This window comes from Diorhabda sublineata, chromosome 6, assembly GCF_026230105.1.
Source record: "Diorhabda sublineata isolate icDioSubl1.1 chromosome 6, icDioSubl1.1, whole genome shotgun sequence".
NCBI classification, from domain to species: Eukaryota; Metazoa; Arthropoda; class Insecta; order Coleoptera; family Chrysomelidae; genus Diorhabda; species Diorhabda sublineata.
This window is the reverse complement of record NC_079479.1, coordinates 8,861,217-8,889,138: the sequence shown is the minus strand read 5'-3', so window position 1 is coordinate 8,889,138 and position 27,922 is coordinate 8,861,217. Positions and strand designations below refer to the sequence as shown.

The 27,922-nt window shown below is 32.3% G+C and overlaps 1 protein-coding gene across 3 annotated transcripts in view; it reads right to left on the bottom strand.

Annotated features, from left to right (window-relative positions):
* Positions 1–27,187, bottom strand: part of LOC130445710 (nuclear distribution protein nudE homolog 1-A) — a 38,255-nt gene extending 11,068 nt beyond the window's left edge. For 2 of the 3 annotated variants that reach the window (XM_056781533.1, XM_056781535.1), the window contains exons 1-7: positions 26,043–27,187; positions 25,699–25,841; positions 25,400–25,553; positions 23,751–24,024; positions 23,538–23,672; positions 16,813–16,892; positions 1,444–1,505 (exon numbers count right to left, since the gene is read on the bottom strand). In XM_056781533.1, coding sequence (XP_056637511.1) covers positions 1,444–1,505; positions 16,813–16,892; positions 23,538–23,672; positions 23,751–24,024; positions 25,400–25,553; positions 25,699–25,784 — 791 coding nt within the window. In that variant the 5' untranslated portion in view covers positions 25,785–25,841; positions 26,043–27,187. Of the gene's footprint in view, positions 1–1,338; positions 1,506–5,324; positions 5,420–16,812; positions 16,893–23,537; positions 23,673–23,750; positions 24,025–25,399; positions 25,554–25,698; positions 25,842–26,042 lie in introns of those variants that run through there. The other variant, XM_056781534.1, reaches the window with a different exon arrangement.
* Positions 27,188–27,922: the final 735 nt, after the last annotated feature.

Sequence of the window (27,922 nt, the reverse complement as noted above, 5' to 3'; positions counted from 1 at the left end):
AACAAAATTGTAATTTAATAAGAAACTGTAGCTTAAATAGAAATAGAATAACAACAAAGAATTTCTACGGTTAAGTGATATTTTATGTTTCAACTAACCTCTCTATCCTCCATTATTACATCGCCACCATATCGTTACCATAACTCAGTTATCCTGATTTTGACTCTCAAAAGAATGGTCAACTTAGGTAACACAGGAAATGACAAAACTCAAAAACAGTAGAAGTCCTGACCTCGATATCAAATTAACTAATCAAAAACATCCATTATGGAAGAGTATACAAAACTGCTTAATATAATATTACGATACATAAGAATATCAGAAAACTGAAAAAGCAGGATAGTATAATTTATATTTAAAAAAAAGGAGACAAAACCGTTTCGTAAAACATCCAATCAAATTTTTTGTAAACAAACGGCAATAATGCTAATGGAAGAGGAAGTTTCCGAAGAGACTGGTCGACCTCCGACGCGTTATTCTGATGTAAATATCGACACAATCGGAGAACTTGTCCGTGCAGATAATCGGTTGACAATCAGAATTATAGGCGAGCAGTTGAATTTCGATCATAAAACTGTTCATTAAATAACTAATGTGTTGGGAATGAGGTGGAGTGGTTCCAATATCTGGAGAAAAAGGTACCTGGACTTGATGAAAATTTCATCAAGAGTAGGATTTTTGAGTGCTTTCCGGAACCAAAAGGCGAAACTCCCAGGGCTCCAAATAGCAATAATTAGCAAATCAAAGATGCATGCTGATTAAACTTCTTTTTTAGGATGGAATAATCCACAAAGAGTTTGTATTGAAGGAATAGTAAAAAAGCATTTTTATCAAACCAAAGATCAAAAACAATTAGATTTTAGACCTTGACAATGCACCTTGTCAGAAATTTCAATAAGCAAATTTTGGTCTATAGAAATATTTCTGTTGATAATCAACTTCCTTACTTACTTGACATGAGTCGTACTGACATTTTCCCATTCCTAAATTAAAACCTCATTTTAAATAATGTCATTTTGGGACATAGAAAGCATTCGAACGGTTGTAACTAACCAGCTGAAGATTATCCCTGGCTACATATTGAAGGAAACAATATCAATTATTGCCATCTGTGTGGAAGTTATGAGTTGGCTACACGATTTATTATCTTGGACAAAATCAAGTGTTATAATTGACTTTACCTTCAATTAAATGAAACTTTACACGTCGGTAAAAAAATTAAGTAGTTTTTTACTATCTAACAACCAAAAAAAATTATTGGCTTGCTTATTGAGGTGCGACTGGTATATCAACAATCGCGAAACGTTTTCCTTTTATGATAAAATAAGATCAACAAAAAATAATGATACGAACTTTATTGCTAAATTACTAAACTGAGTATAAAAAATATATATAGTATACTAAAACTAGTAACTAATAAAATTCGTCGATGAGAACACTCACCGAATATCCGTGGTCATGTCTCTATAGTCGTACTTCGATTTTTCTAATCTACGTTCTAAACCCTGTGAAATATAAAAAATTAGTAAACGCTGAAACTGAAAATGATGACATTATTTAAATATGAGTAGTACTTGAGAGGATGATATATGAGTTGAGATTTACATTGATCAGAACAAAAAGTACACTGTCCTTTGTCCTGTTTGTAAGCATCAAGGTAAAATAAAATAAAACATTGATAAATAATTCATTCAACATATGATGTGAAAACCTAGTTTCTCTTTCACACTCTACAGTAAGGACCGAAGAAAATATTGCGGCTGAATCCGCCAATGCTACTGATGACCGTGAAATGTCGATTCGCCGCCATTAGCAGCAATTGGGTCTCTGTTACTCCACTACTTGGAAAATTTTGCGAGAGGATTTGAATGTAAAACCTTATAAGATACGGCTGGTGCAAGAATTGAAGCCACACGATCTCCCACAACGTCTAACATTTGGTGAATGCGCTCTGGCAAAGTTGGAGGGAAATCCATTTTTTTATCGAAAATTTGTGTTCAGCCACGAAGCTCATTTCTGGTTGAATGGATACGTCAACAAGCAAAATTGCCGCATCTGGAATGAAGACCAGCGAGAAGCATTGCAAGAGCTACCAATGCATCCCGAAAAAGTGTCTGTTTGGTGTGTATTATGGGCCTGTGGCATCATCGGGCCGTACTTCTTCAAAAGCGACGATGACCGGAACGTTACTGTGACTGGCGAGCGTTACCGTGTGATAATTGACAAATTTTTGTCCAAAATGGAAGAATTAGACATGCCTGACATGTGGTTTCAACAAGACGGTGCCACATGCCACACGGCACGCGAAACAATGGCCAAATTGAGAGCCACCTTCGGTGAACAGTTCATCTGTTCTGTAGCCCCTCAATTGGCCGCTTAGATCGTGTGATCTAACGTGTTTCGACTATTTCATGTTAAGGCTAATGTCTACAGGGATAAACGATTGACGCACTGGAAGTCAATATTGAAGTATTTATTCGTGAAAAACTGGCCGATATGTCGAAAAGAGTGTGCCAAAATTGGACCTTGCGCATGGGCTACCTAAAGCGGAGCCGCGGCCAACATTTGCATGAAATCATCTTCAAACATTGAATTATACTGATTGTTCTATCGATTCCAATAAAGGTTTCATTAATTGTTTTCAAATTTTTGTGTGGTTTTGTTAGGAATATTGAAATTTTAAAGCCAGAAATGCAAACAGAAGTTTTCTTCAAAGGTTTCAAACGATATGAGGTCTATTTTCTTAAAGTGTCCAGATCCACAAAGGCCAATGCTAAACTGTATAATTTAATTGAATTGGCCAAACTGTGGGTTAAATCTAAACGTGTAGTCGAACGTAAAGTAGTTTGAACTTCGCCCAACGAGACCAATAAAGGAACAGCGAGTTGGTATTCATATTTTGAGATGCGTGAGGTATTCTGTTTGACCAATACTTTGAATAAGGAAATAACCAATCGTATATAACGATTAGAAAGAAAATTAAAAGCCGCAGTATTTAGAGACTACATATTGTGGAAAACTTTGTTTCCTTAAGTGCCGCACGAATCCTACGCAGTCCCACATTTCTTTAGCATACCGGCCAGCAATTGATCGATTATATTTAGTGGAGGAGGAATATTTATTTCATAATTTCGGCCCTACAAGCAATGAAGCAACTTTGATGTAGGAACACCAAAGAAATATAAATTTAAGGTTAAGCAACCTCCCCGTAAAGTTATGGTGATGATATTCTAGGATTTAGCTTGGAGCGTGGTCAGACCATCCAGTCAGATAATTATTACTATATTTTGACAAGATTACACGTTTCCACCTATAACCGAGCCCGTTGCGTTCAATTTAAGTAGGAAATATGGTGTCACCTCCCATATCGCTCAAATTTGATACCCTATGACACGGTCTTGAAATAGTGGTGTGAAATCATCAGCCCAGACCTTGGAGAACTGATAAAAACCTGCTTTTTGCCAAGACAGGTTCAATAAATGCCCAATTTAAATGATTGTGCCGAAAAGTGATATGCATCAATTTTATTTTGTATTGTTGAAAATTATTTCTTTTTTCTACAACTTTGTTCATAAACCTCCTTAAAGTAACAAAATGTTAGAGTAGCATTAGTAGAATCAAGTGAAAGCTCCAACTCCAATATCATATTAAATGGCAAGTTTTCACATTACATCGTTAGATTCTCTAATTTGGCAGTTATCTTGACATTATATTGAAGTTGGTTACTTCGTTTGCTGGGCGATTATAATAAGGCTATTCCCGTTTTAAATGGCACACTCACAAAAATTTCGAATTTTACTCAAAACATGTTTAAATTGAAAAGTGAAAGGATAACACTCTTAGACAAAATCATATCTCATTTGTTTTGATATTCTTAATACATATAATAAGTAAATATCAAGTTTACTGTGAAAGAAAATATGGAAACTAAAATTGTTGAGCCAAGTAACGTAATAAAATTTCACAAGAGAAACAATTCAGTAACTCCAAAAATTCACTAATAACGAGCTTTAGAAGGAAAAATAAAACAAGAATAGGCGTGCTTATTATAGACTATTGAATCCAATATGTAATGATGCTGTAAGAAGTTTTTGTTTATAAATATCGTTTACTAAGGACTAAAGGTAAATGAACAATATATTTCAAAGGATTAGGAATCCATTATGTTGTGGGGATCGATGTCGAGCAGATACAAAATTTATAGTTGGAATGTTTGTTAACCACGTTGGAAGTAACTTTGAAATCGATGGAAGATTTTAAATTCCATCTAGATTGGGTTATGTGCGTTAAAACCAGCATTAAAATAGTTTGAGCACAAGATTCAAATGTTAGAATGGGTCTCCAAAACCCTGACCTATCGCCCATAGAGATTCTGTCTCATAAAACGAATAACATTATACAAAAATGATTTTATAAATAATATAAACATACCCTCATACTCGTCTGGTCGAAAACAAGGTGCACATTGGTACATTCGAAAAAGCAGGAACTGTATATAGACACTGTTAAACAAATTGTAGTAAAATTTGTCACGAGTCATGAACTACCACTTCGTTGCCATTCCAATTTTGAGAAAATCTCGTTGTTTGACATTAAAGGAATAGAGAAAAAACCCAAGAGGATTAAACCTTTCGAGTTAGTGAAATGAGTTTATTAACAGCAGAGTAAGCGTGTGTTTAGGTGTACGTTAATTAGTGTTCAAAATTTATCGGAAATATAAGGATGCTGTTGAGTAAGACCTAAGGTAGTCTTTGCCGGCTATATTATGAGCGTTATTTATTGGGAACGTGGCAATAAAACACCAAAGTGAACTAACTTTTAATATATTTTCCGAACTTTCAAATACTTATGTATTCATCGAATGGGACTGAAATTATGATCAAATACAATTTCTTATATAGTAATTTTGGTGATGTTTGTGAACAGTTGTTTGTAAATGGGTTACAAGGTGGCGCACTGATAAATAATTATTTTGATTTATGAACGGGTCAGACAAGCATAGGGATCAGCTTGTGTTCTTATGATAATTTTTTTTGTAAATTGTAAACCAGTTTGTAGTTGTTCGCAAAATCCTTGATGAAAAAACAAAAAAAACATATTAATAACAGGATTTCTTCTTAAATTTTAGATGTGTGCCAATTGAAAGCGGTCGGGGCTCGCACCTTTAAAAATAAAATTAAATTTTTTTTAATATTCGAGTGGAAGAGTGAATCGATGTATCGATGAATCAAGGTTTCTTGAAGGTAATAACATCAATTAATTTTGAGAATTAATTAGTGAAGAGGAAAAATTAGTAGTTAGATATTTATTTTATTTTAACGAACCTCGACACTTCCACATTAACGTTGCTGTTTTTTCTATCTCGTAGACACGAAGTACACTTAACCTGACCACACTCCGAACACAGCCATTTTGTGAACTAAAAGCAATAACATGCACAAAAAACACATGCAACTACTAAAATTTCAATCAATTTAACGATCATTCATCTTATAGAGTAAACACCAGATAACTATTTCGTATATTTAAAAACTTACACTTTAAACATACAGTGGGTACAAATAAATCCTTTTGCTAGATATAAAATTATAAATAATTATCGAATAAATTCCTATTTTTGTTTTTAATAACGACAGTTTAATACGCTATAGGAAGCCATAGGATTTGAATATAAGATATATATTTTTTTTCTCTCTAATTTCTTAGGCACGTAGGTTGTTTGGATGAAATAATAAAACTTCGATGAAATATCACTTTTTTATGTTAGATGATGATGATTATACGTAGAGTAGATAAAAACATATTAGTAGATATCTTACAAACATTATTAAAAACATAGTATTAGAATCAATGTATTTACCACGAAATTTCGATAAAACGATATTATAAGAGGTAGATTGGAATAAACTAATTAATCAATTATTGGTAAATTTGGCTGAGGTTTTTTATATCATTCACAGAACATTCATCTTGTTTTATGTGCATCATTTCTTTGATTAATAATTTTTGGTAGTTGGTGTCTTGAGCTAAGATTTTGGTTTTTTTTTAAATCAAAATCATGATGTTCATTTTTTTCATGTTTATGTAGTGCAGTCGATTCATTTTTGGTGTATTTGTGACCCTTTATTGTGTTCTCCAAGTATTGTGTGGTCATTCCCATCTAATTTTTAGGACAATTCGGACATGGTATGGAATATATAATATTTGATTTCTTTGTGTCTTTAGTTTTGTTTTTTACTGTAGTGAATAGAGGTGATGATGTGTTGTGTGATCTATGACTTATATCGATATTACTTTCCTGTACTTATTCCCACCCGGACCATTATCAACAAAACAATATGCCCTATCCTATCATTGTTAACGAAACACGTACGTCACATCCCGTATAGACGAAATTTCGATGTTGCCTTTTTTTAACACACCTCGTATTTCGATACTTTGATGATGGTGTTATCGTATGCGGTTTGACGTGGCGATAATCATACTACGATGTAGCGCGTCACTTCCGTTTCCAGAAGCCTCCTAGAGGATTTTATCCAACTTCGAAAGGTCAGTAGATACCTTTCGAAGTTGGATAAAATCAAGAAAAAAATAGGTTGGGGGTTTGATATTAATTAAATAAAAAAAACCAGTATAAGCCCAACCCTTCAAATTATTAGGTCTATGGTTAATTTGATCATAAACTATTATTTCAACTATTTGGATTATTATTAAACAATCAACAATTATTTAAAAAAAAATCATGTTCAAATAATTTTAGTACATTTTATCGATATTTAAACAACTTTTCTAATATTATTTTTCATTATAAGAACGTTATGTACCCTCTATATGTTTCAAAAAATTTATTAATCGATTATATAGAATGTTTCATTGAGAAAACTAGGTATGTAGATTAGTCGTAGATAAAATTAAAGTGTCAATAAACAAAAATTTAATTTTTTCAATAAATCTAGGATTGTTTTTTCTCGTATCACAAACCATTTTTTTTATTTGCATTGCGCTATGTAAAGAAAAATATAGAACACTTCCCTTCCACCAAGTATACCGTCAAACCACTACCCCTAAATTTCATCATAAATTTCTGTCTATACTGCCAATTTTTGTTCAGGGCGGTAAAATTGTTATTTTACGCTGATACAATTTCTACTCAATATATGAAATATTTGTGACGATGTAAAGAATAAAAATAAAAACGATTATACAGGGTACGGCACTGGAATGTGACACATTTTAACGCGCCACTGCCTGACACGTGAATGGATGCGAGAATTCTGTTTGTGACTGATGTGTTTGTTATTGTATGCAGTATGGAGGGTAGGGGTAAGGAGGACTATCTCATATGGGGGCTCAACTTAAAAACTGTCCGCTTGTAGAAGGTAAACTCGTAAAATTCGAAATTTGACCAAAATGGCGCTCCTGTCGGACGAGACATCATATGAACTTAGTTATTTTATGTAGATTGAAGAAATGCTAGAAAATTTAGTATTTCAATTGACTATTAATTAAATATTGGTATTCAAAATCTAAATTATTCACGTGGTACAAAATAATTATTTCTAGCGGTTTATTTAAAATTTACACTCGTGCGATAGTAGCGCCTCCCTAACGTAAAAAATTTGATGGACACTTTCTGTAGCACAGAGACAGTTCTCCTCACCTCTACCCTCCATAGTATGCAGTTTAGTAGCTATGGAGATTTGGCCGGTAACTCAACGCGTGTTAGCCGTAACGGCTTACATTGAAACGAAGTCTGTTATTACGGTCCAAAGACAATATCGGGCTGAGTTTAATATCCCAAGACGTGGTCGCATTCCATCGCGGAACATTATTTTGCAATGTTTTAAGAAGTGGAAAGCGCATGGAACTATCTGTGTTAGGTTTGCTGGTTCTTGCCGTTCTGAGCGAACGCCTGAACATATTTCGAAGAGTAGAAGAAGCAGTAACAGTCAGTCCAAAACGTTCAGCGAATAAACATGCAGGGGCTCTAAACTTGTCAGATCGTACAGTGCGCCGTATTTTGCATGATGTTCTTAAGTTTCATCCGTATAAAATACAGATGGTGCATAAATTATCCTCATAAGATGCATCTAACAGATTTGCATTTTGCAGGGAATTCGAAGATTGTTGGGCGAAAGAGAAGATTTGATGGATAATTTAATTATGTCGGATGAAACTCATTTTTATTTATCGGGTTTTGTTAATAAACAAAACTTTCGAGAGAAACCTTTACATGCTGAAAAAATTACAGTTTGGTGCGGTATTGCAACCCTTGGGATTATTGGACCGTATTTTTTTGAAGAGAACAATCGAACTGTAACCGTTACCTCGGAGCGATATTTGCAAATGCTACAAACATTTATCACTGCCGAATTACGTAGATTGAGAGTTGAAGATCACGAAATATGGTTTCAACAGGATGGGGCAACTAGTCATACCGCTAGAATAGTTATGCAGTTTTTATGGAATGAGTTTTCTGGGAGATTAATTTCCCGAAATGGAGACCTTGCCTGGCCAGCACGTTCTCCTGACTTAACGGCTCCAGATTGTTTCTTATGTATCTAAACAAGCCTCGCACGGAGATAAGAATAATTGATGGAAGACTTCGAGGCGCAGTTATGTACCAAGTCCGAAAAAATATTGAAAAATGTAGAGTTTAATGGTGGACATTTAAAATCTGTAATTTTTAAAACATAATAAACTCTTAAAAACTGCATTCAATGAGTATTATTTTTCAGAGATTTTTACTTCTTTTACAACAAAATTTCTAATCACTACAATGTAGAGAAAAACGTCATATTCCACTGCCAGACCCTGTAGAATAATAAAATTAAAAATAAAAGAAGACAACGATACACATCGTGCAGTAAATCCTCATAGTTAAGATACCTAGTTTCACTATCTTATGATTAATGAAACACCCTCTATAATTTCTATGAAAAAAAATGATCGTTGCCGATTTTCAACAACTAAACTAATCACCATAAATAGAAATAAATGATTACATTGTAACCGTTAGTATCCTAGGATATCATTGTAAAATACATCATGTAAAAAAATTAAGGTAAGAGTGTGATAAAACACCCCACGACGATCGTCAAGAATCTCTACATATTATATTATGATATTACGAGAAATCGATTTATCAAATCTTTTTTTTTTACGGAGATACCGGATGTGGCCATTATCTCAGGAAGGCTAACAGACCATGGATAAGATCTATCTGTGTGAAAAGTCATGACACATGCGCAGAAGAGTGAAAAAAGTATCCTGCTCCATCCTGCTGAAAAATAATTGTTTCCAACTAAATCATTAAATGCGTGGACTATTTGTATCCATAACAGGTTAAAATAAGTTTGTCTCGTTGAATTTTCGTCGATAAAGATTAATATGATCCCCTAGTATACCTGCCCAAACATTGAATTTATTCGGACACTCTCGAAACATTCGCAATTTGTATCTTGTGAAATATTATTATCAATAGTTTCACAATATCGTCGCTCTGTAACCATCTATCGATTCGTGCGGCATGTTTACGTTATATGGATTTAATTTTTGCTTTTTTAAAAATTTTTTTCTTCGCATTCGCTAGCAACATTTCTACTTGAAGTGGAAACATTTATTACAAATATTAACTTATTCCTCAGAAGACTTTTTTCTACCATCCCGTATATTGTTTCCAATAGAACCAGGTTCAAAAAATGTTGAGTATCTACTAATGTCGATCAATTGGATGATATGGAAGACGTTCATTAAATATTATCATGATAGTTACAGCCTGCTTCACTAAATATTAGAACTGATTCACATTTTTCTGCTAAGCCACGAGGCTGTAATATTTTGATTGTGGTGAGTAAAAAAGTTTCACTTTCATTTCACTTTTTCTGTTAAAATCATTTATTGATAAAAAGCTTGTTTTTTTTTGACATCTATCTAAACCTAAGACAAGTGTCCAAAAATAAAGCAAAACCAGTATCACTTTTTTTGTACTGTTATTCACAAAATGTGAATCTTACACCCATAAATCGTCATGAAAAAACAAGTATTTGAGATTAAAACAATAATCTCTTAACAAAAACAATGTAATATACTCAGTAACATAGAAAACAAATCACCCAGTGTAAATTATTATATTTGAGTAATATTTAGCATACATGTAGCGGAATTCGTAATAAAAAAAGTGAACCAGAGTTACGCAATAAATTAAAAGAAAAATGATTATCATAAAGTACCTGTATTTCAAAGGGTTAAGAGGTAAGCATATTTACGAAGATATGCTTAATATCCTTGGTGATCAATGTCCTTCGTAAGCGACCGTGGAAAATTGAACTGCAAGCTCCAAAAGAGGTAAATTTTCCAAGATGATGACCGATCGGGAAGGACAGTTTCTGTGTGAGTCCTCGAAAATATCGATGCAGTTCATGACGTGATTTTATCAGACCGTCGAATTGGACTAAAACGGATATCTGAAGCACTGAATATTTCATACGAACGCGTTCATCTTATAGTTCACGTCAATTTGGACATGAGAAAAATTACTGCAAATTGGATCCCTAAATGTTTGAATGTTGACCAAAAGCGTGCAAGTGTAGAAGCATCGCGTTCGATCTATGCTCGAATTGAAAACGATATAGACTTCTTAAACCGAATTGTTACTATGGATAAGACTTGGGTACATTTCTACGATCCAGAAACAATAGAATGGCGACACTCTGGTTCTTCTCCAAGACCTAAGAAGTTTCGTGTCCAAAAATCTGCTGGAAAAGTTCTTTTTTGAGATTGCCATGGAGTAATCATGATTAATTTTTTGGATAAGGGTAGAACAATAACTGGAGATTACTATTCGACATTACTGACCACTCTACGGAAAAAAATCAAAGAGAAAAGACGCGGAAAGCTATCCAAAGGTGTTTTGTTTTTGCAGGACAACGCCCCTGCACACAAATCTAATGTTGCTATACAAAAAATTCGTGATTTAGGGTTTGAATTACTAGAACACCCCCCTTATTCACCAGATTTGGCTCCGTCCGACTAACATCTCTTTCCTCAACTAAAAAAAGTTTAAAAGTTCGTAAATTCTCTTCCAACGAGGAGGTAATAAAAGCTGTGGAGGTCTGGTTTGCAGAGCAAGAAACATTTTTTTTTTGAAAGGTCTAGAGACGTTGCAGGTTCGCTGTAATAAATGTATCCAATTAAGAGGAGAATATGTTGAGAAATAAAATATTTTGAAATTGAAATTTTGTTTGTTTCTATAGTAGGCTAAGAATTTTTCAATATATCCTCGTAATCAATTAAAATTTTATTCTTAATCTAAATCTTAAACTTAATTCGAAGAGGATACTCAAAATTTCTTATTTCTTTACCATTATGTCTCACGTGTTCAATTGGAGACATATTACAATAATAATAATGGACAGTGCAAGAAAGGAAATGTGCAACTTCCCAACGGAGATATTATACAGGCGATGGAAAGCGGAGAAGCTGAGACAAATTGAGATTAAACAGATGTGGCACAGCGAAAATGTGGAAATAGTCCCAGTTATTATGTCAGCAACCCGCGTCGTGCCTAAAACCATGTACAACAGCAATCAAATATTGAATAATAATAATAATTCACTCCCTCGGCTAGCGGCAATCAAAACATGACGCTTAGTAGGGCTACTGTGATAATTAACGCACTAACTCTCCTCCACCGGCTCTTGCTTTTTCTACGATGACGCGCGTCAATGTGTCTACGACCACGAAAGCCAGATTGCCTAGGAAGCACATGAAGTGGGCCAGTGAGTTGAATTCATTCATTATGCGCTCCTATTTCTGAGCAACCAACATGGAGACCGATATGACCACCTACCGATACGCCATTCATCCTGATTTTGTTGTCCATTGTAGCAGTTAATGGAACAACGAATAGCTGATCAGAGAAGGAATATTGTGAAGAACAATTTGCTTCCTGCACCTATCTTGCATCAAATACGAGAAGATCGTCAAAGAATAGATAATTATCTCGCAGCGGAAAATTCAAACGGTACACACGGTGAAACCCACACAGGCGACATGAAGATCAAATCACCAACGATGAAGACTAGTAATGAAGATTAGCTACAAACAATAGCACTACATACAATAAATGAAAAAATGCAGCTAAATCAAAATTTAGGTTTTCGATGTTCGTGTCATGTTCTTTATATCTAAGGTTTGTCCACGCAGAACCGGGACTCATCACTAAAGATAAAACTGTTCCATTTCTGATTCCAAACTTCGTATTATTATTACCACTGCACTTGTTATTGTCCTTTTAGACGATATTTTAGAGCTAATCGCTTTGCCACTTTACTGTCTTGGTCACTGACCTTGTCTCTATGGCTCTTCGTGTTCAGCCTTCTAGATGCCGTTTCTAAAAACATCTGATAATACTGTAGGACTAGTACTTACAAAAAAAAACATTGATAACGCTCAATGTATAAACTGGTATTGATATTACCGATTTTATGTTAGAAATAAAATATATAACATTTACTGGGAGCTCGGAATTCAATGATACTAAGTATTCTTATTGAGTATATTCCAGACGTAGAGTGAGGTCACGACAAGAGAACTCGATACAATATCGAAATTTTCACGTTTTATTATTAGAATATCCTAGGTACGGTTATTGTAATCATCCATTTTAAGATAAGCACACCTTCACTACATTTCTAATTCCATTTCCAAGTGTTTTAAAAAATGATGTGAACACAAAATAAATTTCAAGCAATAACTCTCTAAAAGATTGTGAGTTGTTTAATCAATTCAATTACGGAGGCTAGATAGGAAGGAGGACGATCGCTATAGAGTTTTCGACAGTTATTACTTCCGGTAAACGGAGGATACATAATTTTCGTAAATATGCCGTCAGGGCGGCGCTGAGTTCGCCAAGTCCAGCAAATGGGGTCCGTTTGTTATTATTTAGGAGTAGTAAATGAGTTGAAAAATTTGAAGGACTATTTCCTTCGAAAAATTTAAGCCAACCAAAAAGCTGTAATATTTTATGTTTACCTAGCAACGATCAAATTTCAGCGATAATACTGCACTAGTGCAAATTATCGATAATTTGCACTAGTGCCAAATTTTCGTCTAGGATTAATAAACATCATTTGGTTTTAATTTTATATTTTAAGAAAAGGAACAATTATTGTTTATTTTAAATTAAATTTTTCTCAGTAAATAGTCTGCCAAAATGCCCTCTCGTGCATGTCAAATTGTCTCATAAATTAAATTATCGACAATTTGACATGCACTCGGGACATTAATATTGATAATTGAATGTTGTGACGATCATTAAAAATAGTATATCGTTGTGTATTTTATGACGGCAAAAGTGGCAGTCATAATTGCCACAGGTACCCTAATTTTTTTCATTTTTAATAAACTATTGATTGAAATAACTGAATTAATCAAGAGAATGATAAACATAAACAGATAATTATATTTTTTTAATTCGCTTAAAAAATGCTTAACTTTTATTTTTAAAAAATTATTAATTAAAATAATTGAATTAAGTGAGAAAATGATAAACATTAACCAATAACTATATTTTTTATTAATTAGCTTAAAAAATGCTTGACTTGTATTGTTAATCCACTATTAATTAAAATAACTGAATTAATTAAGAAAATTATAAACATAAACAGATAATTATATTTTTTATTAATAAGCTTTAAAAAATGCTTGACTTGTATTTTTAACCAAAGCGAATTGATTACGAAATATACATAATTATTTACTTTTAATCAAAATAACTGAATAAGTGTGAAAATTATCAGCATAAACGGATAATTATATTTTTTATTAATTAGCTTGAAAACAATGCTTGTCTTGTATGTTTAACCAAAGCGAATTGACTTCGAAATATACATAATTATTTACTGTGCCATAGTGAACTTAAATTTTTTTATTTTTAATAAACTTTTAATCAAAATAACTGAATTAATTAAGAACATTATAAACATAAACAGATAATTATATTTTTTATTAATTAGCTTGAAAAAATGCTTGGCTTGTATTTTTTATAAACTATTAATCAAAATAACTGAATAAGTGAGAAAATCATAAACATAAACAGACAATTATATTTTTTATTAATTAGCTTGAAAAAAATGCTTGTCTTGTATTTTTAACCAAAGCGAATTGACTTTTTTTATTTTTATAAAGATATTTATTCAAATTATTACAAACTGAGCAAGTGGATATTTATGTTCATCTACAAGTTAGGTGTTATTTCAAATTGTTGTTTTAGCTTACTTTGATCTTCAAATAATATAAATAGGCAGTTCATAAGCTTAAAATGAATTGCAATGCTTATGTTCATTTTCTGATGTGTTGAAAATGTGGGAGTTATGTTTGTAAACTGTACTTCAATGAAGGCGATATCATTAAAAGTGATAAAATCAATATGGCCAATTGTACTAAAGAATTGATGCGAATAAGATATGCACTGAAACAAGGTTCTCTTCTAATTTTAAACCCTACAGATTTAAGAGAGAGTAGGAATACTGAAGATGTTGATACTTCTATTATTCCGTATACTGAACAATATGCGAGTGAACATTTCTATATTGATACTACTCATGTATTAAAACTTCTTTTTTTCGTCTTTTGAAATTATAATAACGAAGCTAATAAATAATTTTTCAAAATTTATTTGATTATTTCCGTTTTTAATATTCAATGTTCCTTAAATAGGGTCGGATACTGTAAGATAAATTTATTATTATACTATTAATATTTATTTATTATTTATTAAGCATTGATAAGAATTCCGTTATTACAGGATTTTATTTTTGCACATTTAATATGTTTTTTAGTTAATTTAAAATTTTACTTTTCCTCAAACTATAATAAAAACAACGATAATAATTATGATTCAAAAAATTAATTTCTATTTCTTTTATCAATTAGCACATAAATACGATCACTCTTTTCCGCGGTTACTACTACTAAACAATAACAAAAAGAGGTCATTTGTCATTAGCAAACGCAGCGACGCCCTGGCGGCATATTTACTAAAATTATGTACCCTTCAATTCTCGGAAGTTTGCAATACATCGTCGATCGTCCTCTTCCCTATGTAACCTCCGTGAATTCAATCATGAAAGTAAATGTTTCTAATTTTAGCTAATTACTATAAGCTCTGAAGTTAGCGATATTACCCTGTAACATGCCATTCGGCTTGTTACGTTTTTCTTCAAACATATTTGAATATTCCTTTCTTCACGTATTGTGGCACAGTAGTCACACAGTTTTTCTTTGTTTTTTTTTATTGTGCTCACAATAATTTCAGTTATCTTTCGGGATTTTCTTTTGTTTTAAGAAAATTTTGTATAATAGTTTTCATATGAATTCGTATTTTCTATTTATTTGGGGAACAGAAATATAAACATATAAATTCAGTTTTTTTGTATGTTTAAGCTTCTTTTTGTTCAAATCTGTTCTTTCTACTCGTTCCTTCTTCCGTAATTTCCATCTCTGTTCCCGTTTCCTTACTCATCATATTTTTTCCCGCAGTTCTACAGCTGCCAGGTTGGTAGTTTCCACACAACCACCAGGCTTCAAACTCAACATCAACTCTGGGAATCCAGTTGAGAGCTGCAACCATCCCGGATTTCATAGAAAGTCCCAGTTTTATCTTTAATATATAAATAAGTCCGAGTTGTTTTTAATTTATATCAGCTTTTGTTCATTGTGCTCTTTTGGATACGCAGTTAATGCATTATATTTTCAATAAATTTGTTGATGAAACTTTTTTTATTGTCCTTATCAATACATATTAATTTGGATTATCGTAACCGGGAATAGTTTTAGATTGTTTAATTTTTATTTTAATTTAATTCATAAGGTGTTTCCAGCTTTTCCGCCTTTTTTATTAATTTTTAATGTCGTTCGTTGAAAAGTTGGTGGCATCCAATTTAATATTAATTATTCACCCCATCTGAGTACCAGTTTATATTTACTTAAACTGAGACCGAATACCACTTCCTAAGGAAGAGTCTCCTGCCGGGTATTTAAGGTTTCAATCCTTAATAATTGACCTCTTGAAAAAAACAGAAAAATTGTTAAATAAAATGGAATATTTTTGTTGTTTGCACACACTCTCGTGTGTTGAAACAAGCAGTGATAAGCTTGAACCTATTTCAGTATATCTGTAGAGAAACATACACCTTGAAGAATACTGTATCAAGTTGAGAAAAAGACCAAAGAAACTCATGATGTTAATGTTAAACTTGTATTGGTGAAAAGTGGAAATCAGTCAGTTGAGGAGAAAGAAAACAAATTAAAATGTGAGATAAGTGGGAAGACAAAACAACAAACAAAAAAATTATAAATCCGTTTTTCTTTATGCACCAGATGTAGCTCCGTAGAACTTCTGGCTCATCCCAAAAATAAATAATGTGCTAAAAGGGAAGCATTTCGACCTTCTGCCTGATTATGCCTGAGAAGATAAAAGCCATTCTGGTCATGGATTAAACATTGAGATAAGTGAACGCAAACGGCAGTTTTTGAATAAGATTAATTTGTTACCTCTTTACTTTATAATTTCACCGTATTTTTGTTAGAAACTCGTTTTATCCCAATTCTATAAGTAATATTAAAATGCAGCCTTTGGATAATTAGAAAATTTGACTGCTCTGCTAAAATCCACTACAGAAAATATTCGAATGCATGAAAAATTTTTGACTTGATGATCTGGAAACTTATTTTCACAATCTTTTAGTACGTTCATTATATACATCAATTTCCACAGCAAACTTTCACATACAACTATTATTTACTTACTCCAATTTTCCTAATAAGATCGCTAACAATATTCAATGCCATCACCCTCGATGCCGGTGAAATGGGGGCTTGGTATTCATCTGAAAATACATTACGCTATCACGCATGTTTTTCAGAAAAAATATTTTTTTCTTTATAGCTCTAACTCTGCTGCTAAACTAAACACCAATACATATTTAATCTGAATTATTTGTAACATTGATAGAATAAAAACAGTAATCAGATAATTATCATTCAGCAAAATAGATGTTTGATTACAGAAATTTTTAAATTTCTAATTATTCATAAAGTAACGTATTTGTTAATACAAGGTGTCCGCCGGGAAGGTATACTACTTTGTTTTGCCGCCATTTTCATAAACATTACAGTTCATATCTGGCAGTCCAGAAGTAGAGACGTGGCAAATTTATTATGGAAAAATATTCGATAAAACAACGTGTTTTAATCGTTAAAACATCATATCAAAATCAATAATCGATTGCTGTGACGATGAGAAAGTTACGTGAAATTTTTGGGAGAAACAACGTGCCAACAAGAGGCACTATTTATCGTGTAGTGAATGATTTCGAAGAAAGAGGGACTGTAGCTGATAGGCGCAAGCATGAACCACAACGTACTGCAAGATCGGCTTAAAACATCAATGCTACTCAAGAAAACAATCCATGAACCTCAATTCGACGCCGTGCTCAGGAACTTGGTCTTCAAAGAGCAACTTTGGCTACAATTTTGCACAAGGTTTCATTTAAGATTCAGTTGACACAAGAGCTTCTTCCAGAAGACCATTTACGCCGCCGTACATATGCCAATATGATGTTACAGCTCGTCCATGACAACCCCGATTTTCATGAAAAAATTATAATGAGTGACGAGGCACATTTTCATTTGAATGGATATGTAAATAAACAAAATAGTCGGTTCTGGGCAATAGAAAACCCTCAAAATATTCATCAGTCACCTTTGCATCCATTAAAAGGACCTTACTTCGGTGCCACATCGCATACAGCCAGGATTACAATGTAATTACTGCGAGACCTCTTTCCACAACAAGTTATTTCAAGAAATGGTGATGTTGATTGGCCTCCACGGTCGCCTGATTTGACTGCTCTGGACAGATATCTGTAAAGCAAGGTTTATGCAAACAAACCAGAAACGCTGGAGTAGCTCAAACAAAATATTCGTTATGAAAGTAATGAAATACCGCAGAGGCGGACATTTATTTGATATTGTATTACATACATAATTTCCAACATTAAATAAAACATTTATCAATATAAGATCCATTCTCATTCATTTAATCAAAAATTATAAACAAAGTAGTATACCTTCCCGGCGAACACCTGTTATTAACGGTGAAAGTCGATTAGAAGTAAACTCTAAAATAGCCCATAAATTATTTTTTTTAAATAATTCTGCGAGATTAATACATTTTTAAATATTATCAAGGCATGAGAGAGAAAATGGGAAATAGAAATCAATGTAACAACGTTAGTAATAAAATTGTGAGGTCTACTTAGCTTTAAAAGCAACTATTTTCTTTGGAGAGTGAAGTAAATAATTTGACGACTCACAGAGCTTTGGAAGATAATATTTTTATGACCAGCTTGATATTTGGATTGGTGCTCTATTTTATGGCCATTTCATAGTTCAGATGCCACATAATTAGACACATTCTGTTGCCGTTTTCAATGGAATAATAGTAATAAAAATGAGTATTGAGATTATTAAAAACAAAGTTGAAGCCTTGATTTATGAATTAAATGAGAAACAGAGTTCAGACAACTTGACGAAACAATACAAATGAATACTTTCTAATTTTTGTTGTTGAGATTTTTAATCTTTATTTAATTCACATATTTTTTATATTTTTATCTGAAAACTCTGAAGCTTTGTACTTCTCTAAATATATATTCAAAATAAAAGGGAAAAGAGCATTTAATCCGTATTCATTTTGTGATATCATCATCATTAAATTAGTTGATTTTGTAGAAAACGTTTTAATCAATCTGTATTTGTGAAAAAGATGTCAATTTATAGCGAGGTACAGTATGAAAGATTAAAAACCGTATAAATTCATTTAAAATATCAGATAAAGTATAAATAATAAACAAATAAATTATTTTGTTCCGATACTTAACATACAATTTATATTAACCTTAAACACTTAATAATTCTTCCATATTTGCTACAGCATACTAATTTTAGCATAACATGAAAACACAATTGTTAATATTTAAATTAACTTTTATATTTTATGTTATGATTATCATACTATGTGCACTAAACATGTTATTAATCAGCGTTCCAACAGAAGAAAACCCAAATTTGTTACCAGCTAAATTCTTGATTTGTAAGGTTACTCTCTGAATATAAATTAATTCGATAATTTAATATTAACTTATTAAAATGTAATAAATATTGAATTAACTCAATTTAAATTTTGGATTAGAAATAGAAAAGTATATGTATATTAAATATTAATATCTGAGAACAAATAAACACAGCTGTGAATGATGTCTAACCTATGAGTATATTGTTATTAACTGAAAAGGGATGCAAGCCATTATTTTAGACAAGATGATATTTCACATTTGCACCTTTTAGTTTCACCCTATGTCTATTATCTCCTGTTAATTCAATTTTTATTATGTAAGTACAGAATAATCTCACTAATCCGGCACTATTAAAAACCGGAGGGTGCCGGATTACTAGATTATAGTGGAAAGGTCGTAAGTAATGAATAAAATAAAGCATTTCGTAGAGGGAATAAATGTATGTAATGTAATAAATTAATATGTACCGGTGTCCCAATAAGAATGGCTCTCGGCCTTATCTCGGGAACCGTTTATAGTACAGCTTCGGGAAAAAAAATTATAACAAAAGTGACCTCAAGAAAAACCTGAAAATTATTTACAGAGTTGTATCAAATATACGCTGAATTTCTTGAAGAATACGATAATCATAGTTTAAATGCATCTTAATTAGGCAAAATTTGTAAATTATTCATTTTATAATTTTTGGTATTTAATTAAGCCCTCTAACGGTGGACCTACAACTCTGTAAATAATTTCCAGGTTTTTCTCGAAGTCACTTTTGTTATAATTTTTTTTTACCGAAGATGTACTATAAACGGTTCCCGAGATATGGCCGAGAGCCATTCTTATTGGGACACCCCGCACATTTGTATGTAACTACGTAGTTTTAAAATAATCCTTAATTGAGATCTGCTTTTGTGCAACTTGTAGTCCTTGCTTAATAACCTTTGGCAGATATGCCGTTTTCTTCTGCCCATATTATGCACGTATTGAAACAAATCAAACCATTATCTAGTTTAACTCTTACTGGTATAGTAGTTGGTGGCTACAATATTTCTACAAAGCTTTCTTCTTCTTGTACTGCTTCAGATACAATTTCTTCATCTGTCATCATTTGCTGTGCTTCTAACCTAACCTAACCAAGAATTTAAATTTTCTTCACTGGTCTCCAATCCTTTTTCTGATAGATTTTGTAACCAATGGGCAATAGGCAGATTATCTTCAGGATCCTTTAAGGCTCTGCTTCAAAGACATTACTTTTTGAATAACATTTTAATCCATAAGGTGAAGTAAAGGTGTGCAGTTTGGTGGTAGGAAGATGGTTTGGATATTTCCACCACTTGATTCAAGTTCATTTGGGTGGCCTGGAGCATTGTCAAGTACGAGTAAAGCTTTTGTGGGCAAGTTGGATCTTTTCATAAACTTCTTGACTTCTGGGACAAGGTCTTTATGAAACCATTCACTGAATACTTCTCTCGTGACCCAACTTCTAATTTGAATCTTGTGGCAGACTGGTAGGCAAATGTTCTTGAAAGCCCTGGGATTTTTTGCTTTACCAATCACTAACAAATCCAATTTGTGCATTCTAGTAGCATTTGAACACGACATGAATGTGATTCTATCCTTACTCACTTTAACACCTGGTGCACTTGCTTCTTTAGAAGATAAGAATGTTTTATTGGGCAACAATCTCCAGAACAGACCACCCTCATCTGCGTTATAGATTTGGTCAGGAAGAAGACCCAGTTCTTCTACTTTGTTCATCAAATGTTGGATAAATGGCTGTACTGCTTTTTAAATTTTTCCAGCTATCCATCGCTGGGACGAATATCATCTTTGCGGGTAACTACAAAATTCGATTGCTTTGGCTTTCCGAATTTCTTCAGATATAGGAATGTGTTTAGAAGGCCATTGTATGAACCACATGTAGAAAGCGTTTTCCATCTTTGGACAATCGCCAACTTTTAGAGTTTTACCCTTTCCTGGTCTTGATTCCATTATCTTGACGGGATCTATTATCTATCTATTATTGCCTTTATTTTCTTAAGATCGCATATAGTAGCATGCCCAACACATATTCTTTTGCCAATTTGCACATGTTTTCCCCACTATCGAACTTGTTTAAAATCTCCATTTTATTATTCAAATTTAGTATCTTGTGTGTTTATTTCACATTTTTAACTATAAACTCACTCACTTGATAAAAACAAATACGTGCACTTGATAAGTTTTGAGATTAAACTGCTAGTCGACGACGCAGTGACCGAAGGCCACAGGTGTAGATAGGCCATCTATTGAAATGCGGGATAAGTGAGATTATACTGTATAACATTGTGATTAGAGAATTTTTTCTGGTAACATTAGACAAAGGGATGGAAGATGGAAAAAAATACTTATAATTTGGAGAGCCTGGAAATACAAAAACAGCAGAGGAAGACTAACAGAAAAATGATTCAGAATTCAAATATATACACAAGCTGAAATTCAAAATTATTACAGAGGCATTTTTGACACCATGGTTTAATTATATCAATATACCAGCACCAATGCAATGTATGATGCAAATAATCCAAGTAGCATCTGCCAAAGCAATTTAACAAATAAATATGTGTGATTATTATCACTTTATTGTTTCTTAACATAATGTCAAATAAATAAAACAGTATTCTAGAAATAATTTTGATGAAAATATATACAGGTATCATGAAAAAATTTGGCACAGGAAACTAATATCTTAATTAATTGGAATAAATACCGAATACACTGTTTACACCACCACTCACAATTACACTGTATGACGCGCGTTTCGATAACCAAGTTATCGTCTTCAGAGACTGAAGGTAAAATAAAATCTAATAACTTGACTTACCTATTTTATACTAAATTTTTCCACTAATAAACCTTATCCCATGAAAATTAATTCTAGCGGGAAAAAACTATACTATATAGTGGGCTGTAACGAATTGGTCCTTTGTCTCCATTTAAGCTACTCTTACATCTAGCAATTTCAATGCCTCCAAATGTATCCAACAATTTATGATTGGATACATTTCTTAACAATTTTACATTATTAATATTTATGTAATGATTGTGATACCTGATTTTCCGGTCCGTCCATATTTCAAATGGGCTATGTGCTCTTAAAACCAGACAATAACGGATCTCTTAGTCTGTCCAATATACTTTCCGTCACAATCACCACAGCTAATTTCAAATATACCACTCTTTTCCAATTTTGGTATTTTATCCTTATGATTCCCCTACAATTGTTTCAATGTATTGTTGGATTTGAAACAAATTTAAAACCCACTCTGCTAAATATTTCTTCCAATTCTTTTGTATAAAGAGGATTGGGCAGACTAAGAAATCAGTTATTGTCAGGTTTAAAGAGCACATTGTTCATTAAATATGGACAGACCAAAAAATCGAGTATCGTCGATCACGCTCTGCCAGTCATAATCATGACATAAATATTAATAATGTAAAATTGTTAAAAAATGTATCCAATAATAAATTTTAAAGCATTGAACTTGCTAGACGTAAGAGTAGCTTAAATATGGTCAAAGGGCCAATTCCTTACAGCCCACTCTATAGTTTAGTAGTTAAAGAATGAATGGAATTAATTTTTGCTGGAGAAGGTTTATTGGTGGGAAAATTTAGTATAAAACAGGTAAGTCAAGTTATTAGATTTTAGTTTAGCTTCAGTCTCTGAAAACGATAACTTGGTTATCTAAATGCGCGTCAGACAGTGTAATTGTGAGTGTTGATTTAGTATAAACAGTGTATTCAGTATGAATATCGCTAACAGTTCCAAAAATTCCAACTTAATTGGAATACACACTAAAAAATTTTGCAATAAAAAATTAATCAAACTTGTAACAAACAGGATTTCTGGGATCTTGATACCAAAATTTCAGTAATGAATGGAAGAGTTTAAAATGACGTTAGAAGTTATAACAAATTTTTGTTTCTAAGCTTGTGAAATTCAAAATTACATTCAGATGTAATTTCAGAACTATACATTGGATAATTTATTAAATTTTGGTGATTATAGTGGCTTGTACTAAATTGTGATGAGAGTTTCTATTATTTTCTGTAAAAAGAGATATTTTAAAAGGATGAGGACAGAAGTTTCTTTATTATTACAAACATTCAATAGTCCATGCAAATATATTGAATTATAATATTTTAGTTGTTAATATAGATATTTGGTATATATTAAAGGGTTTGTTAATATTCATGTGGTGACAAAGTTGATTGTTAAATTTACAAAAAAAATTATAAATCTCAATTAACCTTTAAGAATTCAGTAAGATTGATATGTGTAATGATACTTGGAGCATTTGGCGACTATTAAAATTTCAGTATATCAAATTTATGAGTCTATCAATGATTTGTAAAATGTTTTCTTACGTTTAGCCGGTGTAGTCTGTGTTTCATTTTCTTTAAGACGATTAGAATCAATTATGGTTTTTTGGAAACCATTTAAAATTCGTTCATTATCTGGTATTTTTTCTTTTTCTTTGACTAGAAGTTCTTGTTTCAAATCTACAAATTCACAAATCGATATTATACATTTTGTTCAACAAAAAAAAAACGTTCAACATCATATTTGCATTTACATACCTCTAGTTTCGTCTACTACCCTCTGTAGCTTTTCTTTGAGATTTTCTTTTTCGTCAACTTCTGATTCCAGTATAGCATTTCTTTCCAATGCGGAGTTAAAAGCTGCCTGTAATCCAGATATACTTTCTTCCACAATTCTCCTAGACCTTTCCAAATCATCATTTTTCTGTTCCAAATCTCTGATGTATTGTGATAGTTGTAATTTTTCTTTCTTGAAATTCTGCACTTCACTTTGTAAGCTAATATTTTCTTTATTATATTGTTCTAATTTGTTCTAAAAAAAATATTGATTCTAGCCATTTCTGCATTTGTAATAATGTTTGTAGGTTTCAAATAATTGACTTTAAATTTTACATTTAAAGTTTAAATTTAAATGTTATATTGAATAATTTCCATGCGAGGTATCTGTACACTTTGTTTATACCAATTTGGACAAAAAAGGTAGAATATAGTTGAGTAAATGAGAAAAATAATTTTTGTTCTAAGAAATTCAGGCTTCTAAAAATGACACCTACCTTGCAATTCAAGAAGCTTACTAGATCTATAATGAAAGTTAACTTATTAAACTAAATAACTAAATCTACATTAAGTGCGTAGTGGAATTGTGACAAAATTAAACACCAAAGTGTACTAACTCTAATATTATTCAGAGCTTTCAGCACGTATGTATTCATCATCTGGGACTCGCATGCGGGGCTCTGCTTGAATGGACCAACCTTTCCCTAGCTCCTCGTGAGAACTACCACAAAGACATTAAGAAGTAAAAGAAAATGAAAAAACATAGGAAACACACTGCAAAAATAGAGAAACCCTCCACCTCTCAAATGAGAATACCTCCCTCTTCTACCAAATAAGAGAAGAACTTGCCGGAAACTGGACAACCAGGAGGCAGACATGCGGGGACTCAGTGGGATGGGCTGCCGGTGGTATCTGCACTACCTCAACAATGGGCTTGCATCAGAGGAAGCTAGGACCAAAGCATTAGAGCATAGATCCAACACACCAACAGCAGAGGTGAGCAACTCTTAACATATATTTTAACTAATAACCTTTACATACACAATGTAGGGAACACACCAACATTTGTTAAAAGTGCAAGGAAAAAAGTTTTAGATATAACATTGACTACATCCAACCTTAAAAAAACGGATAAAAAACTGAGGGTATCGAATGAGCCGTATCTCTCTGATAATAGAATAATCATTTTTGGACTAGAGACAGATTCCCATGAGCCAGAAATCAGTAGGAATCCAATAAAAACCGATTGGGAAACATACAAAACCATTCTACACTATAACTTAGGGCATATCCAGACCATTAAGGTGAGACACTATATGTGTCTGGAGCAAGATTCCAGAGAAGTGTATGAGGCCATAATCGATTCATACGAACTGAGTTACCCCATACATAAAAACAGAAAACAAAAAAGGTAGCGATGCTCCCTGTCCAAATTAAGAACTGAAACACGAAACTACTACTGCTACTGGAAGGTAGCAGTAGTGCTAAGCATTACTTCCAACAAATGCTACCAAAGAATAGTATAAATAAATTTAAAACTCTATGATGCAAAATAAAACAATAAATAAATAAGAAATAGCAAATGTTTCAATATACAATAAAAACATATATATATATATTGCTTTTCTTACCTTTAATGATTCAACTTCAATTTGTATTCTATTATTTGTCAGTGACAAGTCCTTAACTTTTTTCTCATTTTGTTCTATAGTAGCTTCATATTCACTCTCTAATTGTCGAGATTCTGACATAAACTCATCAAAATCTTTCTTTATAATTTCAGCCCTGAAACCAAGTAACAAAAGTGTTAACATGTTAATTTATTGCAGTTAAATGGTGTAAGCACCTAAAATCCTCTTAGATTTATTAATTTATAAAAAATAAATACTTTTAATAAACTAAACAATTATCAACTATGGTAAATACATACTGATGTTGATAGTCTAATGCTAGATTCTTCCAATACAAAATATCGTCATCCTTATTATAAGGACTAGTTTCGACATCTTTACTCATTTTATTCGTTCAATAACTAATTTTCACTCGAAATTATCATACTCCAGTACAGAATACCTAAAATTGGGAGAAAATCGAAGTTTGAAGAATGTTGACTCACAAATGTCAAATGGTGATTCATAACTATGAATTGATACGTTTAAATTTATGAAATAATTATGGATAATACTCTTGCGTTATATAATAAAATAGCCTTAATAACTAATAATGGTACAATTTATTTTTATGAAATATTAATAAACTAAGAAAAAGATATACCTAAACGTCAAATTCTTGTTTTTCTTTTTAATTTTTGACGATTTTTTTTATCACAGACAAGCGGCAAGCGACATATGTCACCTCACGACAATTACGTTAAAGGTTCACGACAGCATACGCTATCCAAGTCAATCAGAACGTCGCACCAATTGTAGTCGGGGCCCGCCAAATTTAAGCAGAATGTAGTGGTTGTTTAATACTCCTATTATGGAGGGTAGAGGTAAGGAGAACCATCTCAGATGGGGGCTTAGCTTAAAAACTATCCGCTTGTAGACGGTAAATTATTATTCAAAATTTGACCAGAATGGCGCTTCTATCGGACGAGATATCATGTGAACTTAGTTATTTTAACAAAGAGAATAAGATAATAAATAAAATGTATCGTGTGTTTTTTAACAATTTATTAATAGAACAAATTGTAATGGAGATACTTAGAAATATTTTATACAAAGATATATTCAATAATTCTTAGCCTACTATAGAACCAAACAAAATTTCAATGCCAAAATATTTTATCACTCAGCATACGAGGATGTATTGATAAGTATTACCCAGCCTACCGTCAAATCTACAAGCGTATTAGTTGTGCTCATGAACTAAGAGAGGATGCTACGGTTCATATTCCCCTTCCGCACCAATTTCTATACCCTTATAGGTTAAGTAGTAAATGTGGAGGTGGTTTGTCTAGTTCCTTTTTAAAAAATTCATTTTCTTATCTTCATAAACTTATTCAACCATTTTTCTTCTATGAAAGGTGAGAAATTTACATTTTATCTCAAAACACAGTCGTTTTAACAAATTTCACTTCCGCTACCGCTATCCAGCACTAATTAAAAGCACTCCGAAACATGGCGCCCGCTCGAGAACCTGTTGAGTTGACGTCACGATTTCGAAACTATGCTTGTCAGAAAAAGTTATCTATTCTGTCTGTGATTTTTCTCAGTTTTCAATTAAAACCATTGTAATGTGGTTGTTTTGGATCCGTTTCTATATTTTTCTATGTACTTCTAATTTCCATTTGAAATCACAGACTAAATTTTATGTGATATGTTATTTAGAATGCTCTTTTATTAAAACATAGCTTCCGTTAGTAAGATAATCATCATTTTTGTTGTTATATAGTTTCATTCGAACATTCACTTCCATTTCCACTACAGACTAAAAACTCTATATATATTATCCATCTTAAAAATATTTTACAATTTGATAAAGTCCGATCTAAAATATATATTGACATGCGCATATCCATATGTTCCAAAATTCACTCCAAAACTGTTTGCTCATTACTTTAACTTGATTCTGTTGGAACGAAAAATCACATTTAATATAATTTCATAAATTCAGATTATATTAGTTGCTTTCCAATTTATCAAACACTTTGTGCACCAAACCTATGGGCTCGACGATCATGAGCTTGGCACACACGAATTAATCGGAACAAACTTTGGTGAATTTTGTGTCAAGTGTCAATTTTCAAAACATTTTACAAATTATTTGTTGCTATGTTTCAAATTCAACTTTGATTGAATAAAAGATACGAATACTATGGAAGCACTTCTTTGAAACTACATTTTTCACTATATATACCTTCTTAAGCCCTTTTATAGTTTTCTTCATTAAGTAATAACGCATATTCCCAATTTGTCTCTGAATTCAATAATATAAGAAAATTTTGTCTTAAGAAAACACAAATGTTATTCTAAATAAATCGGAATGAATTTGAAATAAATGCCCATAAAACATCAATTCTATTGTTTGTGTTTAAAGCACAATTTTGGAGCTTATGGAGCCCAAATATTTACCTGGTGTTTGAAGGGCAAGGGGAAAACGCAGCTTTGCTCGACGCACAGTTCTTAAAAACGACAACATTTGGCATATAT